Below are 23,961 nucleotides of genomic sequence, written 5' to 3' on the forward strand. Positions count from 1 at the left end.
GAGTCTGGAAAACGGCTGGGGCGTTGGTCAGGCCGAAGGGCATGACCCGGTACTCAAAGTGACCCAAGTGTGTGTTAAAGGCCGTCTTCCATTCGTCCCCCTTCCTAATCCGGACAAGATGGTATGCATTATGGAGATCCAGCTTGGTGAAAACGGTAGCAGGGGCAAGAGGTTCGAAAGAAGAGCTCATGAGTGGTAGGGGATACCGGTTCTTGACCGTGATGAGGTTGAGTTTGCGGTAGTCGATGCACGGACGTAAGGACCCATCCTTCTTGCCGACAAAGAAGAATCCAGCGGCTACCGGTGATTTAGAGGGGGTGATGATACCAGATGCGAGTGATTCCGTGATGTAGTCTGACATGGCCTTTTTCTCGGGTATGGATAGGTTATACAGGCGGCTAGAGGGGAGTACTGCTTCGGGTATGAGATCAATGGCACAGTCGTATGGTCTGTGCGGGGGTAGTGAAAGTGCCTGTTCCTTACTAAATACAGCAGCAAGGTCATGATAGACAGCTGGAACCCCAGATAGGTCAGATGGGGAAGACTTGAGCTTGGGGTTCTCCGAGACGGGGTCTGCTGCTTTGAGGCAGTTTGCATGGCAAGCCATGCTCCAGGCTAGGATCCTCCCTGAGATCCAGGAAATCTGGGGGTCGTGCTGGCGAAGCCAAGAACGGCCGAGGACAAGAGGGGCGACAGGGGCGTTGAGGATCAACAAGCTAATTTGCTCAGTGTGGTTGCCAGACAGGGTAAGAGTGACTAGTGCGGTACGGTGGGTGATGGGTCCCAGGGGATGCCCATCCGAGGCCTGAGCTGGTAAGGACTTGTCCAGAGGCAGAAGCTCAATCCCGGCTTGACAGGCGAAATCACGGTCCATGAAACTCTCATCTGCTCCAGAGTCCAAATATGCTCCCACCTTCAGTCTTTTAGTCTTCCAGGACAACGTTGCGGGGAAAAGAATGCCAGGGTCACTATTGCTCTGGGGAAAGATGGTGTGGCTCACAAGTACTCCCCTAACTAGTGGGCCTGATCTTTTGGTCGTGTGGGGCAGGTCTTGATCACGTGACCCGCACACCCACAGTAGAGGCAGAGGCGCTGCCGGAACCTCCTCTCCCGTTCCTCCGTGGCAAGTCGAGTCCTGCCCAACTGCATGGGTTCCACTCCGCTGGTAGGTGCAGGGAAAAAGCCAGACTGGTCCACCAAGTGAACGCCCTCATCCCGAGCTTTGGCCGCGGTAGGGGAGTAGGAAGCGGTCCGATTTTCCCACGCCGGCCGTCTGGTCCTCTCACGGGCAGCAAGTCTTCGTTCTGCTGCTCGTTCCCTTAGTCTTTGGTCCATAAGCAGGGCCAGCTGGATGAGGTCATGGTAGGTGGCTGGTCGGTCACGCAACAATCCGTCCTTTATTTCGTCAGAGAGGCCCCGACGGTAGGCGCTCAGCAAGGCCTTGTTATCCCACCCGCTGTCGGCGGCCAGGGTGCGGAACTCAAAAGTGTAGTCCGCTACAGAACGAGAACCTTGCTGGAGGGAGTGAAGACATGAGGCGGCGTCTCCTCCCTCAGCGGGGTGGTCAAAAACTGCCCGGAACTCAGCACGAAAAGCAGCAAAGTTTGTGCTGAGACTAAGGTTGCGGTCAACAGCTGCCGTTGCCCACTGGAGAGCCCTTCCGGTCAACAGTGAAACAATAAAAGCTATCTTGGCCCCGTCAGAAGTGTAGCGGGAGGGCTGATGACGAAACACCATGTCACACTGGACCAGGAAGCCACGGCAAAGCTCAAAATCCCCCTCAAAAGCTCTGGGACTAGCGATCTTCGGCTCGCAGGATGGGGGGGGGGGCGGCATGGGGGCTGCAGCGGCAGGGGCGGCTTGCTCGGGTATCGGCTGAGCGGAGGAGCCTTGGGAAATCAATTCCAGTCGAGCTAAAATGTTAGCAAAAGCAGCATCGAGCTTGTTCTCCAGTACACAAAAGTGCTCTTGGTGCTGCTGGAGTGCCGTGTGCACACCTGTGATACTTGGTACAGGGGAGGCCCTGGAGGTGAGCAGGGTACGCGTCATGTCTTTGCCGTCTGGTTCTGACATGGCCAGAACGTACTGTGACGTGATATCGGGAGAAGAAGATGACAGAGATATGACGTCGTTTAGCTGTCAGCTTGTTTATCAACAGCTTGGTGTGTAAATGAGATGTGTAATTAAACCAAAGAGATGTGGTGTGACTAAATGTGAGCACTTATCTGAGCGTGGTTGTCAGAGGGTGTTGAAGGTGAGTGTTGATCCAGGCGGAAGTCCAAATAAGGGCAAGGCAGGCTCGAGTGTCGGAGGACAGGCGGATAGTCAAGGACAGGAGCGCGGCGTCGTGGTCGGGTGACAGGCGTGAGGTCGAAAATCCAGGAAAGCAAGGGGGTTCCACAGGGAGGTCCAAAGTGACAAAGCACACAGCTTGACCACGAGGAAGGATGACGGGGAGCTGGAGAAGACACAACACAGGAGACGATGAGCACGATGGGAAGGAAGCACAGGGAGAACAAATGCACATGTAGGAGAGCGAAAAAACGTATGGGCTTACTGTACTGGATACGAGAAGCTACGTTCTGGCGTCGGATCTCAGGTTGCGCTGGTTTAAGAAGGCTGATCGCTCATCATGGACAGGTGCGTAGATTGCCGAGCGTTTGCAGCCGCGCGGAAGCGCACTTGCAGCAGACAGAGAGCGCCCGTGGGCGTGGCCTGCGGTGCGCTCGTCAGGGCACGCAACAGGAGGAGACGCAGCAGAAGTGTGACCCATAACAGGACCCCCTCCCCCTTATGCGAGACTCCCGACGAGCTTCGGGGTGCCTCAGGGTGAGTTCGGTAAAAATCTTCAATAAGGGAAGGGTCGGCGATGTAAGAAGCCGGGACCCATGATCTGTCCTCAGGTCCATAGCCCTCCCAGTCCACGAGGTAGACCCATCCTCTTCCTTGTCGTCGGACCTTGAGAATCTCCCTGACGGTCCACACCTGGTCCCCATCCTCGAGAACCCTAGGCGGAGGGGGGGCAGGGATGGGGGGCGACAGTGAACTGTTGGTTACTGGTTTTACCTGAGACACGTGAAACACAGGGTGGGATCTCATGGACCCAGGGAGGTCCAGGCAAACTGCGGCAGGATTGACTCTGGATCTGACGGTAAAAGGTCCAACGAAACGTGGTGCTAACTTCTGAGAGGATTTCGGGAGGTGAAGGTCCTTGGCCCGTAACAGCACCTGCTGTCCGGGCTGATAGTCGGGAGCTGGGATGCGCCGCCGGTTGGCGTTACGACGCATCTTCTCAGATGCCTTCAATAAGGCAGCGCGGGCAGACCTCCACACCTTGCGGCATCGTCTCAGGTGAGCTCTGGTGGAAGGAACTGCCACTTCGATCTCCTGGGAGGGAAATAAAGGAGGTTGAAAACCTTGCCAGCATTCAAAAGGGGACATACCAGTAGCCGCGCAGGTCATGGAGTTAAAGGAGTACTCCACCCATGGAATGAACTTGCACCAGGAGTTGGGCTGTTGAGCAGCCATACAGCGCAGCATGGTCTCCACCCCCTGGTTGGCCCTTTCCGCTTGTCCATTGCTCTGGGGGTGGTAGCCAGAAGTCAGGCTGACCGTGGCTCCAATCCCCTTGCAGAAAGCTTGCCAGACCCGGGAAATAAATTGGGGACCACGATCAGACACAATGTCGGTGGGGATCCCGTGAATTCTAACCACATGCTGAACGAGCAGTTCCGTGGTCTCGGCCGAGGATGGGAGTTTGGGCAATGGTATGAAATGGGCCGCCTTGGAAAACCTGTCGATTATGGTGAGGATTGTGGTGTTACTTTTAGAGGGGGGGGGGGGGGAGTCCAGTAATAAAGTCAAGAGCGATGTGTGACCAAGGTCGACTCGGGATCGGAAGGGGATGTAAGAGTCCAGCAGGAGGGCTGTGGTCTGCCTTGTTCCGGGCGCAGATGCAGCAGGCGGCGATGAATTCGCGAGTATCCGCCTCCATGGAAGGCCACCAGAAGCGGCGTCGAATGAATGATAGCGATCTGTGGATTCCGGGATGACATGTAAACAGACTTGAATGTGCCCAGTCGAGTACCTTGCTCCTTAAGGGTTGCGGAACAAAAAGTCTATTGGGGGGTCCGTTCCCAGGACCAGGGTCGGACCGTAGCGCCGTCCTGACCAGGCCCTCGATTTCCCAAGTTACCATCCCGAAGATGCGGTTCGGGGGAAGGATGGTCTCTGCAGTTTGTCTAGTTGTGGGTTCCTCAGAGAAGATCCGCGAAAGAGCGTCAGCCTTGCCATTGCGTGAACCGGGTCTGTAGGTGAGAGTGTAGTTGAATCGGCCGAAGAACTGTGACCAGCGTGCTTGCCTGTCATTAAGTCTCTTTGCGGAACGGATGTGAATAAGGTTGCGGTGGTCGGTCAGGACCAGGAACGGATGTTTAGCCCCCTCCAGCCAGTGTCTCCATTCAACCAAAGCTTCGTGGACGGCCAACCGTTCTCGGTTCCCTGCATCATAGTTCCTCTCGGCTGGGGTTAGGCGTCTGGAAAAGAACGCACAAGGGTGCAACACATTATTCTCATTAGCTCTTTGGGACAATACTGCTCCAATCCCAGAATCAGATGCATCTACTTCCACCGTGAACGGCTTGTCAGGGTCAGGGTGTACCAGGATGGGAGCGGAACTGAAACTCCTCTTGAGGCTCAAGAATGCGCTGTCTGCCTCCTTGTTCCAGACAAAAACTGTATTGGTAGAAGTTAGCGTGTGAAGGGGTGCGGCTACCTTGCTGAAGTCGAGTATGAAGCGACGGTAGAAACCCGCAAAGCCTAAGAATCTCCTAAACTCAGTATGAGTGGTGGGTTGGGGCCAATCCACCACTGCCTTGACCTTCTTGGGGTCGGCTCGGATGTTACCCTTCTCGATGATGTGACCCAAGAAGTTAACTGATGACGAATGGAACTCGCACTTCTCTGCCTTGACGAAAAGACGATTCTCAAGGAGGCGCTGGAGAACAAGGCGGACGTGCTGTTGATGGTCCTGCAGGTTGTGAGAGAAAATCAGAATATCATCAAGATAAACGACCACAAACTTCTCGAGCATGTCTCTCAGCACGTCGTTAACAAGAGTCTGGAAAACGGCTGGGGCGTTGGTCAGGCCGAAGGGCATGACCCGGTACTCAAAGTGACCCAAGTGTGTGTTAAAGGCCGTCTTCCATTCGTCCCCCTTCCTAATCCGGACAAGATGGTATGCATTATGGAGATCCAGCTTGGTGAAAACGGTAGCAGGGGCAAGAGGTTCGAAAGAAGAGCTCATGAGTGGTAGGGGATACCGGTTCTTGACCGTGATGAGGTTGAGTTTGCGGTAGTCGATGCACGGACGTAAGGACCCATCCTTCTTGCCGACAAAGAAGAATCCAGCGGCTACCGGTGATTTAGAGGGGGTGATGATACCAGATGCGAGTGATTCCGTGATGTAGTCTGACATGGCCTTTTTCTCGGGTATGGATAGGTTATACAGGCGGCTAGAGGGGAGTACTGCTTCGGGTATGAGATCAATGGCACAGTCGTATGGTCTGTGCGGGGGTAGTGAAAGTGCCTGTTCCTTACTAAATACAGCAGCAAGGTCATGATAGACAGCTGGAACCCCAGATAGGTCAGATGGGGAAGACTTGAGCTTGGGGTTCTCCGAGACGGGGTCTGCTGCTTTGAGGCAGTTTGCATGGCAAGCCATGCTCCAGGCTAGGATCCTCCCTGAGATCCAGGAAATCTGGGGGTCGTGCTGGCGAAGCCAAGAACGGCCGAGGACAAGAGGGGCGACAGGGGCGTTGAGGATCAACAAGCTAATTTGCTCAGTGTGGTTGCCAGACAGGGTAAGAGTGACTAGTGCGGTACGGTGGGTGATGGGTCCCAGGGGATGCCCATCCGAGGCCTGAGCTGGTAAGGACTTGTCCAGAGGCAGAAGCTCAATCCGGCTTGACAGGCGAAATCACGGTCCATGAAACTCTCATCTGCTCCAGAGTCCAAATATGCTCCCACCTTCAGTCTTTTAGTCTTCCAGGACAACGTTGCGGGGAAAAGAATGCCAGGGTCACTATTGCTCTGGGGAAAGATGGTGTGGCTCACAAGTACTCCCCTAACTAGTGGGCCTGATCTTTTGGTCGTGTGGGGCAGGTCTTGATCACGTGACCCGCACACCCACAGTAGAGGCAGAGGCGCTGCCGGAACCTCCTCTCCCGTTCCTCCGTGGCAAGTCGAGTCCTGCCCAACTGCATGGGTTCCACTCCGCTGGTAGGTGCAGGGAAAAAGCCAGACTGGTCCACCAAGTGAACGCCCTCATCCCGAGCTTTGGCCGCGGTAGGGGAGTAGGAAGCGGTCCGATTTTCCCACGCCGGCCGTCTGGTCCTCTCACGGGCAGCAAGTCTTCGTTCTGCTGCTCGTTCCCTTAGTCTTTGGTCCATAAGCAGGGCCAGCTGGATGAGGTCATGGTAGGTGGCTGGTCGGTCACGCAACAATCCGTCCTTTATTTCGTCAGAGAGGCCCCGACGGTAGGCGCTCAGCAAGGCCTTGTTATCCCACCCGCTGTCGGCGGCCAGGGTGCGGAACTCAAAAGTGTAGTCCGCTACAGAACGAGAACCTTGCTGGAGGGAGTGAAGACATGAGGCGGCGTCTCCTCCCTCAGCGGGGTGGTCAAAAACTGCCCGGAACTCAGCACGAAAAGCAGCAAAGTTTGTGCTGAGACTAAGGTTGCGGTCAACAGCTGCCGTTGCCCACTGGAGAGCCCTTCCGGTCAACAGTGAAACAATAAAAGCTATCTTGGCCCCGTCAGAAGTGTAGCGGGAGGGCTGATGACGAAACACCATGTCACACTGGACCAGGAAGCCACGGCAAAGCTCAAAATCCCCCTCAAAAGCTCTGGGACTAGCGATCTTCGGCTCGCAGGATGGGGGGGGGGGCGGCATGGGGGCTGCAGCGGCAGGGGCGGCTTGCTCGGGTATCGGCTGAGCGGAGGAGCCTTGGGAAATCAATTCCAGTCGAGCTAAAATGTTAGCAAAAGCAGCATCGAGCTTGTTCTCCAGTACACAAAAGTGCTCTTGGTGCTGCTGGAGTGCCGTGTGCACACCTGTGATACTTGGTACAGGGGAGGCCCTGGAGGTGAGCAGGGTACGCGTCATGTCTTTGCCGTCTGGTTCTGACATGGCCAGAACGTACTGTGACGTGATATCGGGAGAAGAAGATGACAGAGATATGACGTCGTTTAGCTGTCAGCTTGTTTATCAACAGCTTGGTGTGTAAATGAGATGTGTAATTAAACCAAAGAGATGTGGTGTGACTAAATGTGAGCACTTATCTGAGCGTGGTTGTCAGAGGGTGTTGAAGGTGAGTGTTGATCCAGGCGGAAGTCCAAATAAGGGCAAGGCAGGCTCGAGTGTCGGAGGACAGGCGGATAGTCAAGGACAGGAGCGCGGCGTCGTGGTCGGGTGACAGGCGTGAGGTCGAAAATCCAGGAAAGCAAGGGGGTTCCACAGGGAGGTCCAAAGTGACAAAGCACACAGCTTGACCACGAGGAAGGATGACGGGGAGCTGGAGAAGACACAACACAGGAGACGATGAGCACGATGGGAAGGAAGCACAGGGAGAACAAATGCACATGTAGGAGAGCGAAAAAACGTATGGGCTTACTGTACTGGATACGAGAAGCTACGTTCTGGCGTCGGATCTCAGGTTGCGCTGGTTTAAGAAGGCTGATCGCTCATCATGGACAGGTGCGTAGATTGCCGAGCGTTTGCAGCCGCGCGGAAGCGCACTTGCAGCAGACAGAGAGCGCCCGTGGGCGTGGCCTGCGGTGCGCTCGTCAGGGCACGCAACAGGAGGAGACGCAGCAGAAGTGTGACCCATAACAGGACCCCCTCCCCCTTATGCGAGACTCCCGACGAGCTTCGGGGTGCCTCAGGGTGAGTTCGGTAAAAATCTTCAATAAGGGAAGGGTCGGCGATGTAAGAAGCCGGGACCCATGATCTGTCCTCAGGTCCATAGCCCTCCCAGTCCACGAGGTAGACCCATCCTCTTCCTTGTCGTCGGACCTTGAGAATCTCCCTGACGGTCCACACCTGGTCCCCATCCTCGAGAACCCTAGGCGGAGGGGGGGCAGGGATGGGGGGCGACAGTGAACTGTTGGTTACTGGTTTTACCTGAGACACGTGAAACACAGGGTGGGATCTCATGGACCCAGGGAGGTCCAGGCAAACTGCGGCAGGATTGACTCTGGATCTGACGGTAAAAGGTCCAACGAAACGTGGTGCTAACTTCTGAGAGGATTTCGGGAGGTGAAGGTCCTTGGCCCGTAACAGCACCTGCTGTCCGGGCTGATAGTCGGGAGCTGGGATGCGCCGCCGGTTGGCGTTACGACGCATCTTCTCAGATGCCTTCAATAAGGCAGCGCGGGCAGACCTCCACACCTTGCGGCATCGTCTCAGGTGAGCTCTGGTGGAAGGAACTGCCACTTCGATCTCCTGGGAGGGAAATAAAGGAGGTTGAAAACCTTGCCAGCATTCAAAAGGGGACATACCAGTAGCCGCGCAGGTCATGGAGTTAAAGGAGTACTCCACCCATGGAATGAACTTGCACCAGGAGTTGGGCTGTTGAGCAGCCATACAGCGCAGCATGGTCTCCACCCCCTGGTTGGCCCTTTCCGCTTGTCCATTGCTCTGGGGGTGGTAGCCAGAAGTCAGGCTGACCGTGGCTCCAATCCCCTTGCAGAAAGCTTGCCAGACCCGGGAAATAAATTGGGGACCACGATCAGACACAATGTCGGTGGGGATCCCGTGAATTCTAACCACATGCTGAACGAGCAGTTCCGTGGTCTCGGCCGAGGATGGGAGTTTGGGCAAGGGTATGAAATGGGCCGCCTTGGAAAACCTGTCGATTATGGTGAGGATTGTGGTGTTACTTTTAGAGGGGGGGGGGGGGGAGTCCAGTAATAAAGTCAAGAGCGATGTGTGACCAAGGTCGACTCGGGATCGGAAGGGGATGTAAGAGTCCAGCAGGAGGGCTGTGGTCTGCCTTGTTCCGGGCGCAGATGCAGCAGGCGGCGATGAATTCGCGAGTATCCGCCTCCATGGAAGGCCACCAGAAGCGGCGTCGAATGAATGATAGCGATCTGTGGATTCCGGGATGACATGTAAACAGACTTGAATGTGCCCAGTCGAGTACCTTGCTCCTTAAGGGTTGCGGAACAAAAAGTCTATTGGGGGGTCCGTTCCCAGGACCAGGGTCGGACCGTAGCGCCGTCCTGACCAGGCCCTCGATTTCCCAAGTTACCATCCCGAAGATGCGGTTCGGGGGAAGGATGGTCTCTGCAGTTTGTCTAGTTGTGGGTTCCTCAGAGAAGATCCGCGAAAGAGCGTCAGCCTTGCCATTGCGTGAACCGGGTCTGTAGGTGAGAGTGTAGTTGAATCGGCCGAAGAACTGTGACCAGCGTGCTTGCCTGTCATTAAGTCTCTTTGCGGAACGGATGTGAATAAGGTTGCGGTGGTCGGTCAGGACCAGGAACGGATGTTTAGCCCCCTCCAGCCAGTGTCTCCATTCAACCAAAGCTTCGTGGACGGCCAACCGTTCTCGGTTCCCTGCATCATAGTTCCTCTCGGCTGGGGTTAGGCGTCTGGAAAAGAACGCACAAGGGTGCAACACATTATTCTCATTAGCTCTTTGGGACAATACTGCTCCAATCCCAGAATCAGATGCATCTACTTCCACCGTGAACGGCTTGTCAGGGTCAGGGTGTACCAGGATGGGAGCGGAACTGAAACTCCTCTTGAGGCTCAAGAATGCGCTGTCTGCCTCCTTGTTCCAGACAAAAACTGTATTGGTAGAAGTTAGCGTGTGAAGGGGTGCGGCTACCTTGCTGAAGTCGAGTATGAAGCGACGGTAGAAACCCGCAAAGCCTAAGAATCTCCTAAACTCAGTATGAGTGGTGGGTTGGGGCCAATCCACCACTGCCTTGACCTTCTTGGGGTCGGCTCGGATGTTACCCTTCTCGATGATGTGACCCAAGAAGTTAACTGATGACGAATGGAACTCGCACTTCTCTGCCTTGACGAAAAGACGATTCTCAAGGAGGCGCTGGAGAACAAGGCGGACGTGCTGTTGATGGTCCTGCAGGTTGTGAGAGAAAATCAGAATATCATCAAGATAAACGACCACAAACTTCTCGAGCATGTCTCTCAGCACGTCGTTAACAAGAGTCTGGAAAACGGCTGGGGCGTTGGTCAGGCCGAAGGGCATGACCCGGTACTCAAAGTGACCCAAGTGTGTGTTAAAGGCCGTCTTCCATTCGTCCCCCTTCCTAATCCGGACAAGATGGTATGCATTATGGAGATCCAGCTTGGTGAAAACGGTAGCAGGGGCAAGAGGTTCGAAAGAAGAGCTCATGAGTGGTAGGGGATACCGGTTCTTGACCGTGATGAGGTTGAGTTTGCGGTAGTCGATGCACGGACGTAAGGACCCATCCTTCTTGCCGACAAAGAAGAATCCAGCGGCTACCGGTGATTTAGAGGGGGTGATGATACCAGATGCGAGTGATTCCGTGATGTAGTCTGACATGGCCTTTTTCTCGGGTATGGATAGGTTATACAGGCGGCTAGAGGGGAGTACTGCTTCGGGTATGAGATCAATGGCACAGTCGTATGGTCTGTGCGGGGGTAGTGAAAGTGCCTGTTCCTTACTAAATACAGCAGCAAGGTCATGATAGACAGCTGGAACCCCAGATAGGTCAGATGGGGAAGACTTGAGCTTGGGGTTCTCCGAGACGGGGTCTGCTGCTTTGAGGCAGTTTGCATGGCAAGCCATGCTCCAGGCTAGGATCCTCCCTGAGATCCAGGAAATCTGGGGGTCGTGCTGGCGAAGCCAAGAACGGCCGAGGACAAGAGGGGCGACAGGGGCGTTGAGGATCAACAAGCTAATTTGCTCAGTGTGGTTGCCAGACAGGGTAAGAGTGACTAGTGCGGTACGGTGGGTGATGGGTCCCAGGGGATGCCCATCCGAGGCCTGAGCTGGTAAGGACTTGTCCAGAGGCAGAAGCTCAATCCCGGCTTGACAGGCGAAATCACGGTCCATGAAACTCTCATCTGCTCCAGAGTCCAAATATGCTCCCACCTTCAGTCTTTTAGTCTTCCAGGACAACGTTGCGGGGAAAAGAATGCCAGGGTCACTATTGCTCTGGGGAAAGATGGTGTGGCTCACAAGTACTCCCCTAACTAGTGGGCCTGATCTTTTGGTCGTGTGGGGCAGGTCTTGATCACGTGACCCGCACACCCACAGTAGAGGCAGAGGCGCTGCCGGAACCTCCTCTCCCGTTCCTCCGTGGCAAGTCGAGTCCTGCCCAACTGCATGGGTTCCACTCCGCTGGTAGGTGCAGGGAAAAAGCCAGACTGGTCCACCAAGTGAACGCCCTCATCCCGAGCTTTGGCCGCGGTAGGGGAGTAGGAAGCGGTCCGATTTTCCCACGCCGGCCGTCTGGTCCTCTCACGGGCAGCAAGTCTTCGTTCTGCTGCTCGTTCCCTTAGTCTTTGGTCCATAAGCAGGGCCAGCTGGATGAGGTCATGGTAGGTGGCTGGTCGGTCACGCAACAATCCGTCCTTTATTTCGTCAGAGAGGCCCCGACGGTAGGCGCTCAGCAAGGCCTTGTTATCCCACCCGCTGTCGGCGGCCAGGGTGCGGAACTCAAAAGTGTAGTCCGCTACAGAACGAGAACCTTGCTGGAGGGAGTGAAGACATGAGGCGGCGTCTCCTCCCTCAGCGGGGTGGTCAAAAACTGCCCGGAACTCAGCACGAAAAGCAGCAAAGTTTGTGCTGAGACTAAGGTTGCGGTCAACAGCTGCCGTTGCCCACTGGAGAGCCCTTCCGGTCAACAGTGAAACAATAAAAGCTATCTTGGCCCCGTCAGAAGTGTAGCGGGAGGGCTGATGACGAAACACCATGTCACACTGGACCAGGAAGCCACGGCAAAGCTCAAAATCCCCCTCAAAAGCTCTGGGACTAGCGATCTTCGGCTCGCAGGATGGGGGGGGGGGGCGGCATGGGGGCTGCAGCGGCAGGGGCGGCTTGCTCGGGTATCGGCTGAGCGGAGGAGCCTTGGGAAATCAATTCCAGTCGAGCTAAAATGTTAGCAAAAGCAGCATCGAGCTTGTTCTCCAGTACACAAAAGTGCTCTTGGTGCTGCTGGAGTGCCGTGTGCACACCTGTGATACTTGGTACAGGGGAGGCCCTGGAGGTGAGCGGGGTACGCGTCATGTCTTTGCCGTCTGGTTCTGACATGGCCAGAACGTACTGTGACGTGATATCGGGAGAAGAAGATGACAGAGATATGACGTCGTTTAGCTGTCAGCTTGTTTATCAACAGCTTGGTGTGTAAATGAGATGTGTAATTAAACCAAAGAGATGTGGTGTGACTAAATGTGAGCACTTATCTGAGCGTGGTTGTCAGAGGGTGTTGAAGGTGAGTGTTGATCCAGGCGGAAGTCCAAATAAGGGCAAGGCAGGCTCGAGTGTCGGAGGACAGGCGGATAGTCCAGGACAGGAGCGCGGCGTCGTGGTCGGGTGACAGGCGTGAGGTCGAAAATCCAGGAAGGCAAGGGGGTTCCACAGGGAGGTCCAAAGTGACAAAGCACACAGCCTGACCACGAGGAAGGATGACGGGGAGCTGGAGAAGACACAACACAGGAGACGATGAGCACGATGGGAAGGAAGCACAGGGAGAACAAATGCACATGTAGGAGAGCGAAAAAACGTATGGGCTTACTGTACTGGATACGAGAAGCTACGTTCTGGCGTCGGATCTCAGGTTGCGCTGGTTTAAGAAGGCTGATCGCTCATCATGGACAGGTGCGTAGATTGCCGAGTGTTTGCAGCTGCGCGGAAGCGCGCTTACAGCAGAGAGAGAGCGCCCGTGGGCGTGGCCTGCGGTGCGCTCGTCAGGGCACGCAACAGGAGGAGACGCAGCAGAAGTGTGACCCATAACAATATATATATATATATATATATATATATATATATATATATATATATATATATATATATATATATATATATATATATATATATATATATATATATATATATATATATATATATATATATATATATATACATGTACATCCACAACACACATTTAACAAGTAACTATGAATATGACACATACATAGTATACATATACATACACATACAAACCCACTGACTCTTAGTGCAGTTCACTATATCATGTGAACAATATATTTTCGTACATTCTTTTAAAAACATTGATGCTTGGACTTTGCTTATGTACTTCGCTCAGATTGTTCCACAACTTGACACCTGTGATGGAAATGCGAAAACTTTTCATGGTGGAATTTCTCATCTGAATTTTAAAATGGAGTTCTCTCCTCAAACTATGCCCCCCTCACGTTCACTAAACATGTTTTGAATGTTCAGTGGTAAGAAATGGTTCCTAGCACTGTACATAGTTATTGCTGTTTGATATGAGACAATGTCGGTGAATTTTAATAATTTAGACTGTAGAAATAGTGCATTGGTGTGTTCCAGATAGCCCACCTTGTGAATGATCCTTACTGCTCTTTTTTGCAAAATGATTAGTGACTGTAACGAACTTTTGTAATTGTTACCCCAGACTTCAGTACAGTAGTTTAAGTATGGCAAGACTAAAGAACAGTAGAGAGTGTGTATGATCCAGAACCTGCTTTGCTTTGTTTATGACTGCTATACTTCTTGCTACTTTGTATTTGACATGTGTAATATGTGCTTTCCAGCTGAGCTTGTCGTCAATTGTTACACCAAGGAATTTGATTTTGTGCACTTGGTCAATAGCCACCCCATCAATTTCTATCTTCAACTGTGTGTTTAACCTGAACCTGCCAAAGAACATAAACTTGGTCTTGCTCACATTCAAAGATAATTTGTTCCAGTCAAACCATAATTTCAGTTTATACAACTCTTCATTTATGTTCTTTTGTAATGTATCTAGATCATCACCAGAGCAAAATACATTAGTGTCATCTGCGAAAAGTACCTTGGACAGCAACTTGGATACTTGGCAAATATCATTTATGTACAGTATAAAAAGTTTTGGTCCCAATACTGACCCCTGGGGGACTCCACAAGCAATGTCCAAGCAATTTGAGCTATGGTTTCCCAGCTTCACAAACTGTTTCCGTCTGTCCAAATAGCTTTTTATCCAGTCTATTGCCATACCTCTTATACCAATTTTCTCCAGTTTATTAATTAATATATTGTGATTGATAATGTCAAAAGCTTTTCTGAGGTCAATGAAGATGCCAATTGCATATTGATGATTATCAATTGCGTCTGTGATTCTTTCAATGGATTCCATCAATGCCTGAGAAGTTGATCTTTTAGTTGTAAAACCATATTGACTCTCTGAGAGTACATTATATTTTTCCAGGAATTAATCTAATCTGCTATTAAATAGTTTCTCCAATATTTTTGAAAATTGAGGCAGTAGTGAGACAGGTGTGTAGTTTGTGAAGAGGTGTTTGCTACCATTTTTATACAGGGGAATGACCTTTGCTATTTTCATTTGATTTGGAAATGAACCGGTTTGAAACGATAAATTGCAAATATGAGTAAGTGGCTTAGAAATCCCCTCAATGACCAGTTTGACCAATGACATGTCAATATCATTCAAATCTGTTGATTGTTTGTTTTTACAGTTTTTTACTATGTCCAATATTTCCTTCTCTTCCACTCTCTCAAGGAACATTGAGCATGGATTTCTCTTCACCAGATCCCCCATATGCTCCCCTTCCACCCCTCCATCCATAATTTTACTCTCTAGATCAGGGCCTACTTTAACAAAAAAGTGATTGAAGCGATCTGCCACCTCCTCCATATTGTAATTTTCAATATCATCTTCTTTGAAATATTTAGGTAAGCTGTTTTGTTTGACACCATCTCTTATTATACTGTTTAATATGTTCCATATCCCTTTTATATTATCTTTATTACGCTCTAGTTTATTCTTGTAGTATTCTTTTTTACTTATCCTTATAATACTGATTAAATTATTTTTATATTTTTTATATTTATCCTCAGCTTCTTTGGTTCTCTGTCTAATAAAATTCCTGTATAATGCATTTTTCTTTTTACAAGCATTTTGCAAACCTTTCGTTAACCATGGACAGTTATCATATGCTCTTGTTTTGTTGTATTCTTTGATTGGACAATGTTTATCATACTTTGACTTAAATATTTCCAAAAATATATTATAAGCACCGTCCACATCTTTTTCATTATAAATCATATCCCAGTTCAGTGATACTAGATCCTGTATTAACATATTAATTGATTTGGCTGTCTTTATTCGCCTAGATCGGGGGTCGGCAACCCGCGGCTCTAGAGCCGCATGCGGCTCTTTAGCGCCGCCCTAGTGGCTCTCTGGAGATTTTTCAAAAATGTATGAAGAATGGAAAAAGATGAGGGGAAAAAAAATTAATTTTTTTGTTTTAGTATGGTTTCTGTAGGAGGACAAACATGACACAAACCTCCCTAATTGTTATAAATCACACTGTTTGTATTAAACATGCTTCACTGATTCGAGTATTTGGCGAGCGCCGTTTTGTCCTACTAATTTTGGCGGTCCCTGAACTCACCGTATAGTTTTTTTTACTTGTATAACTTTCTCCGACTTCCTAGGACGTGTTTTATGCCACTTCTTTTTCTGTCTCATTTTGTCCACCACACTTTTAACGTTGTACATGAGTGCACAAAGGTGAGTTTTGTTGATGTTATTGACTTGTGTGGAGTGCTAATCAGACATATTTGGTCACTGCATGACTGCAAGCTAATCGATGCTAACATGCTATTTAGGCTAGCTATATGTACATATTGCATCATTATGCCTCGTTTGTAGCTATATTTGAGCTCATTTAGTTTCCTTTAAGTCCTCTTAATTAAATGTATATCTCATGACACATGTAATATGGCTTTTATTTTTTTGCGGCTCCAGACAGATTTGTTTTTGTATTTGTGGTCCAATATGGCTCTTTCAACATTTTGGGTTGCCGACCCCTGGCCTAGATATTTTTTGTTTACCTGTCCTATTCTTATAAACATAATCAATTACCGTAAATACCGGCAGGTGGTCGGTAATATTGCAGACTAATAACCCACTTATTTTGTTATCAATTACATTGGTAAATATGTTGTCTATGAGAGTGGCACTGTGAGATGTAATTCTACTGGGTCTAGTGATTGAAGGAAGTAGGCACATACTGTGTATTGTATTTATAAAATCCTCTGTGCTTTTATGATTGCTATGTTTCAATATATCTATGTTGGTATCTCCACATATAAATATATTTGTATTACCTATTCCTGAGAACATGCCTCCCATCCAGTCCTTAAAAGTATCAATACTTGAATCGGGCGCCCTGTATACACAACTGATGAGCAAATTTTTTTTGTTTTCCATGCAGATCACAATTGTAATGCATTCGAGAAGGTTATCAACCACCTGTGACATAGCCTCTACAATCTTGAAATTGAAATTTGTATCCACATAAATTGCTACTCCTCCTCCACCCTTGTTAATTCTGTTTTTATAAGTAAGTTCATAGCCATCCATCTCAAAGTCCATTCCCCTTTCCTTGTTGAACCAAGTTTCAGATATTGCTATGATATTGAATGGTTGTGAGAATGAGTACAAATAGTTCTTAATGGATTTAAAGTTTGTATATAGACTTCTACCATTAATGTGAATAATAGATAACTTCCCATCTGCTTTGATGTTGTGATTATACTGTTCAGTAGTGTAGTATTTACAAGAGTTATTAATGTTGGAAAATAAATTTATATCTGGGTCAATGTCCAGTTCCAAGTCCAGTGTGTTGTGCTCATAGTGGATTGTTCATAGTCCATTATCCGCTGATTTAGATGACTGTCGTCACCCATTGTAGCGAAAGTCATATTGTTGTGTGACATGGTGTGCTGTTACCTTAGTTCAGTTAGACCAGAATGCCAGTCCCTTTGGCTCTTCCCTACTGGTACTTGTCTAACTCCTCCATGCTTCTGATGAGTACCACTTTTGCATTAATTCCGTTCAACTTCACAAAGATCTTGCAACTTGTGGTCCAAGTATTCTGTATTTTCCCCTGCTTCCTGAGGTGGCGTGCCTTTTTTGCAATGTCTGCGTTGTGCTTCGTTAAGTGCTCGTTCAGAAAGATGTTTGAGCCCTTTAAATTTCTCCCCTGGCTCAGTAGTGCGGTCTTGTGCTTTCGTTTACAAACCTTAGGATGACAGCTGGTTTGTCATTGTTGTCGTTGTTTCTCCTGGGCAGGGTATGGCAAGCCTCAATGGTGTTACAGTCCAGTGTGATTCCTTTGGACTGTAGAAAGGTAGCCACTTGTTGCTCCGTTGAGATATCCAGCTCACCGTCGGCGACACCGCTCGCCCCCGCGTTGTTACCGGCGGTCACCGCCCGCGCGTATGACCGGGGTTTTATGTGGAGACCCGATACAATCACATCATTTATCCTGCTGTATTGCTCCAAAGCTTGGACCCTGCTCTCCAAAAAGTCGAGTCGTTTGTCCTTCTCGGCGTTCTGGATCCGCAGCGTCTTCACTTCCGCAACCAGCTCCATGATCGTTTTCTGCTGTTTACTCACAACAGACATCTCCTCCGTCAGAAAGTCAAGCGACTTTCTAATTTCGTCGATGTCCTCCTTGTTCTTCTTGGTTCCCATGTTGATTACCACTCGGACACTGGCTTAGAGACGAGCCACCCGAGGGTAACACGTTAGCAGTGTTTGTAGCAAAAGTTTAGCAGCTCGGTAGCTTGTTGTAAAAAGTAGTAGCCTTATGTAGGCAAAGTCCACACAAACTAAACTAGTCCAGCACACTCATTTGACCATGCATTGGTGTTTCCAAAGCACAATATCCAATTGTAGAAACAGGAAGAAAAAAAATGGTTAAACTGAGAAATCCGCAAGGACGCTCTGTGTATGTCATGTGTGCCTTCCTTGGGTGAAGCCAGGTTGAGAGGGAATGCTGTTTTTTAATTTGAGCACTGCTGTGATTCGGTTAAAGGCCTACTGAAAGCCACTACTAGCGACCACGCAGTCTGATAGTTTATATATCAATGATGAAATCTTAACATTGCAACACATGCCAATACGGCCGGGTTAACTTATAAAGTGCAATTTTAAATTTCCCGGGGAACTTCCGGTTCAAAACGCCTTTGGAGGATGACGTATGCGCGTGACGTCGCGAGGTCCACGGAAGTGTTTGGACCTTATTGGACACAATACACAGAGCTCTGTTTTCTTCGACAAAATTCCACAGTATTCTGGACATCTGTGTTGGTGAATCTTTTGCAATTTGTTTAATGAACAATGGAGGCTGCAAAGAAGAACGTTGTAGGTGGGATCGGTGTATGCGGCTGGCTGTAGCAACACAACAAGGAGGACTTTGTTGGATAGCAGACGCTAGCGCCGGCGACCTCACCTTGACTTCCTACGTCTCCGGGCCGCCGACCACATCGTCGATCGCTGGAACGCAGGTGAGCACGGGTGTTGATGAGCAGAGTAGGGCTGGCTGGCGTAGGTGGAGCGCTAATGTTTTTATCATAGCTCTGACGAGGTCCCGTTGTTAAGTTAGCGTCGTTAGCAACAGCATTGCTAGGCTTCGACAGGCGTCGAATACACATTAACCGTGTATTTACATGTCCAGTGTTTGGTTCGGTGTCTCCTGATAGTAGTATTGTTGATTTTCTGTCTATCCTTCCAGTCAGGGATTTATTTATTTTGTTTCTATCTGCATTTGAGACAGATGCTATCACGTTAGCTCATGCTAAAGAGCTTCGTTGATGTATTGTCGTGGAGATAAAAGTCACTGTGAATGTCCATTTCGCCTTCTCGACTGTCATTTTCAAGAGGATATAGTATCCCAGGTGGTTTAAAATACAAATCCGTGATCCACAATAGAAAAAGGAGAGAGTGTGGAATCCAATGAGCCAGCTTGTACCTAAGTTACGGTCAGAGCGAAAAAAAGATATCTCTTGAACTGCATTCTAGTCCGTCACTCTAACGTCCCTCATCCACAAATCTTTCATCCTCGCTCAAATTAATGGGGTAATTGTCGCTTTCTCGCTCTGAATATCTCTCGCTCCATTGTAAACAACGGGGAATTGTGAGCAACACTACCACTTGTGACGTCACGCTACTTCCGGTAGGGGCAAGGTTTTTTTTTTATCAGCGAGCAAAAGTTGCGAACTTTATCGTCGATTTTCTCTACTAAATCCTTTCAGCAAAAATATGGCAATATCGCGAAATGATCAAGTATGACACATAGAATGGATCTGCTATTCCCGTTTAAATAAAAAAAAATAATTTCAGTAGGCCTTTAAAGATAATCATAACATAACATTCTCAAATAATATGTTAATTTGCTTTCTTCAAGTAAAAAAAAAGGTCAAAGACAAAGCTATTCAGTTTCTTGTGAGTATATACACTTCACTGCCGATGTGGGGGGGCGCCACCTAAAATTTTGCCTAGGGCGCCAGATTGGTTAGGGCCAGGCCTGCACCCACACCCACACCCAGACACACACACCCACACACACGCCCAGACACACACACAGACACACACCCAGACACACACAGACACACACAGACACACACCCAGACACACGTCCAGACACACGTCCAGACACACACAGACACACACACACACACACACCCACACCCACACCCACACCCACACCCACACCCACACACACACACACACCCAGACACACACTGACACACACCCAGACACACACACACACACACACACCCACACACACACAGACACACACACACCCACACACACACAGACACACACACACCCACACACACACCCACACCATACTTGCCAACCTTGAGACCTCCAATATCGGGAGGTGGGGGGTAGAGGGGGAGAGGGGGGGGTAGGGGGCGGGTTGGGGGGGCGTGGTTGGGGGCGTGGTTATTTACCGCTAGAATTCACCAACTCGAGTATTTCATATATATATATATATATATATATATATATATATATATATATATATATATATATATATATATATATATATATATATATATATATATATATATATATATATGTATGAAATACTTGACTTTCAGTGAATTCTAGCTATATATATATATTTTTTTTATTTACATCAAATAAATACTTGAATTATCTATCCATTAGATGGCAGTATTGTCCTGTTTAACTTCTCCGTTCATGACTGAGAAATCATTTCGGCCACCGTGTTCAATGGAGAAGTCTGTTCTACATATTTACAGGCAACATACACCTTCCCCTTCGAACTGTCCTGGATGAACTGAAATTATTGTTTACATTCGTTTTGGAACTTGCAAGCGTATTTATATTGTGGGAAAGCGGACGTGAGAATAGGCTGTCCCCACTCAGTCTCAGGTCCGCATTGAGCTGGAGGGGGCGTGGCCTCCAGCTCCGGCTGAATACCGGCAGTTTGTCGGGAGAAAATCTCTGCCGGGAGGTTGTCGGGAGAGGCGCTGAATAACACACCCAGACACACCCAGACACACCCAGACACACCCAGACACACACACCCAGACACACACAGACACACACCCACCCACACCCAGACACACACAGACACACACACAACGCGCCTTCTGGACTAACTGCAACCGGGAGAGAGCTTTTTGTCTAATGCCAGCATAAAGTGCATTGCAGTAGTCCAGGCCACTTGAAATAAAAGCATGCACCACTTGTTCAAAAAGGTTAAAAGATAAAAACGGTTTTACCTTTGCTAAAAGACGAAGATGATAAAAACAGGATTTTAAAACGCCATTGACTTGTTTGTCAAGTTTAAAATGGCTGTCTATAGTGACGCCAAGGCTGCTGACTTTGGGACGCACATCATTTTGCAATGGTCCCAAGTCAGTGAGGGCCGGACCAAAAACTGACATTTCCGTTTTTCCCTCATTCATTATTAAAACATTCTGGGCTAACCAAGCCTTGACGTGGCATAGACAGTTGAGAAGGGGCGTCAGGGGGCCGTGGCCTTTTCAAATTGGCATACCGGTATACATTTGGCAGTCATCTGCATAAAAGTGTAATATATATAAATATAATGCCAAAGGAAATTTAAAAAGAACATGAAAACCTCCCACATTGTAAAATACATTATAAAAACGATTAGCATCAAAGACAAACATAATATCATGAGTGTAATATTTATTTTGTTTCTTTTTTTTCTTTCCTTATGCTACTGTTGTTTCAATACGTTGTTAAATATTTGAATATGTTTACGAAAATAAATTGTATGTCTTTGTTTTGAAAATTTGAAATGGACAAGTTGACTTTTATTTTCAGAATAAGTAAATAGTATATAATTAGATAGTTTTACCGGGGGTGGGAGCTGATTGTACTTGTTTCTCTCGCGAGATCTGGAAAAGAGCCGGTTACTTGTTTCTCTCGCGAGATCTGACAAGACTGCGCGCGAAGCAAACACGGCGAGGATAAAGCAAGATGGCGTCTGACGGTGAAGACGTTATTGCAGTGTTCTTAATCTGTGCGTCCATGTACACATATATGTCCTTTATTACACTCTATTCATTAATAACTGTTTGTATATTAGTCTGAGCGCACTTTGATGCTAGCTTAGCTTGCTAGTTAGCTTAGCTTGTTAGCTGCTAACAAAGAAGTGATGAAAACACATCGCTAAGCAGAGATCAAGTGTGAGTGTAAAGTGTTGTGATTGTGTGAAAATGTGCGAAAGAACCATAGCAGAGTACGAGGAGGAACTTTGTCCAACAAAAGAGGAGAAGGAGCGACAACATCAAGTTGTGTTACACACAACAGGTTTGTTTACTTCTTACTCTCACATCTTTACTAACTTTATATTTATTATTAACACTATTCTTCAATAGATTGTCTATAGGAAGATGAATTGGATGATGCACTGATTGTTTTATGTTGTTCATAAAAACCAGACAATATTTATGAGGTTGATGTTCCTCTCAGTTTGTAACAATGTGTATCAACATGTTTACACAAAACTCACACAGTCACCGGGGGAATATTCCAGAGAGCAGGTTAAGTGCAAACTCCTGAGTATGTAAATAAGAGAGGTAAGACAAAGTGAGAGTCAGTTACCATGGTAACTGACGCTGCAAACCTAGCCTGCTAGCTGGCAGGTTTGACAAGTTATGTGTGTAAAAGCTATACTGACCTGTTATTTCCTTCATATTGGTGCAGCCATTAACCTACTACAACACCTACTACATCCACCTACTCAGTGGTCTAGTGGTTAGAGTGTCCGCCCTGAAATGGGTAGGTTGAGAGTTTAAACCCCGACTGAGTCATACCAATCCAATCCACTTTATTTATATAGCACATTTACACAACAAGAATGTTTCCAAAGTGCTGCACAGCCATGTTAAAAACAATATTAAAAACAATATTGTATTTTGTAATTGTTGTACCAAAGACTATAAAAATGGGACCCATTACCTCCCTGCTTGGCACTCAGCATTAAGGGTTGGAATTGGGGGTTAAATCACCGTAAAAATGATTCCCGGGCGCAGCCACCGCTGCTGCTCACTGCTCCCCTAACCTCGCAGGGGGTGATCAAGGGTGATGGGTCAAATGCAGATAACAATCTGGCCACACGTAGTGTGTGTGTGACAATCATTGGTACTTTAACTTTTTAATGTGGCAGTGATTGTGGAAAAAACAAAGCCTGATCTAAAGATGACATCTTGATCTCATACCATCTCAAACTAATTGGCCGTTCATTATTAAGTGAAATGTCTTATTGTCGCTTAAATTTGTCTTCAACCAAGCAACACTATGTTTTATCCAGTTACTTGATTAATCGAAAACATTTCCAGTAGAACACTTGATTAATAACATTTTCAATAGCCACAGCCCTATATTTCATGTACAATTTAATATTTAGCATGTAGGAGTTAAAATGTGTTTTGTTTGTGTCCTGTAGACATCCATCAGCTGATTGGACACCAAGAAGAATGTCTCCCTCATCTGCAGGGGGACAGTTTCACTTTAGAGGATCCACAGCCCTCACATTTTAAAGGTGTCAAGGAGGATCCACAACCCCCTTATTTTAAAGAGGAAGAGGAGGGAGAGTGTCCTGTAGGGCAGGAGGAGGATGATGTCATGACTGTTGTCTATGTGAAGACTGAAGAGCATGAAGACAAAGCACGTGAGTCCTCACAGCTTCATCACAGTCCAAGTAAGCACAACATCCACATATCATCTAATACAATGTTTGTGACACATGTTCATCCGGGGGCCACATTTATGACTAAAGATGGAGATATACTTGCTTTTTAACACCACCATTTAAAAATGAATGCTCATCAATCATCAACAGTGTAATTGCTGGGGTGTAACCATGTGACCTAGAGGCCGTCCTCCTTACCTCACGTGGTCAAATGAAGGCAAACATTCAATATGGCTACTGTTTATTTACCTTTAGCAGCACATATGTCAGCATATTTCAAAGGTTTAGTGGTGAAGATTAGGGATGTATACCAAGTACCATTTTTTTTAGTACTGGTTCCTAATTATGTCATCCATGAGGACCGTGAAGATTCTGGACTAACGACACAACTATTTCAAGGTTCAAGGTTCAACTTTATTGTCCCCGTGGGGAAATTTGTCTTGGCCACAGTGCATCATTGCTTTCTTAACATACCCAAAAACACAAGCACAGACACAACCACAAGCAGACAACTAACATTTAAACATCAGAACATGGAGCTTGATAGACATAGGTGGCACTTTGATGTGGGCATAAAATCTACAGTATGAAGATAAAGATAAAGTATCAGTGTGCATTGCACTAGAGCTCATGGATAAAGTGCTGTGTGCTAAAGTGCTTAGTTTTAAAGTGCTATGTGCTAAAGTGCTATGCGCTAAAGTGCTATGTG

At 48.1% G+C, this 23,961-nt stretch overlaps 2 protein-coding genes across 9 annotated transcripts in view; one reads left to right on the forward strand and one right to left on the reverse strand.

Moving 5' to 3' along the window:
• The window catches only part of LOC133636326 (zinc finger protein 568-like), a 448,159-nt gene that overhangs the window by 342,457 nt on the left and 81,741 nt on the right, over positions 1 to 23,961 (reverse strand). The window lies entirely within an intron of this gene.
• LOC133636336 (gastrula zinc finger protein XlCGF57.1-like) overlaps positions 1 to 23,961 on the forward strand; it is a 297,128-nt gene that overhangs the window by 159,430 nt on the left and 113,737 nt on the right. Inside the window, exons 3-4 of one of the 5 annotated variants that reach the window (XM_062030287.1) lie at positions 23,007 to 23,102; positions 23,139 to 23,261. The exons of 1 other annotated variant lie outside the window; for it this stretch is intronic. In XM_062030287.1, coding sequence (XP_061886271.1) covers positions 23,007 to 23,102; positions 23,139 to 23,261 — 219 coding nt within the window. Of the gene's footprint in view, positions 1 to 21,477; positions 21,869 to 23,006; positions 23,262 to 23,961 lie in introns of those variants that run through there. 3 more of the 5 variants (XM_062030289.1, XM_062030284.1, XM_062030285.1) reach the window with 3 other exon arrangements.

Source organism: Entelurus aequoreus, linkage group LG20 (genome assembly GCF_033978785.1).
Source record: "Entelurus aequoreus isolate RoL-2023_Sb linkage group LG20, RoL_Eaeq_v1.1, whole genome shotgun sequence".
Lineage (NCBI taxonomy): Eukaryota > Metazoa > Chordata > Actinopteri > Syngnathiformes > Syngnathidae > Entelurus > Entelurus aequoreus.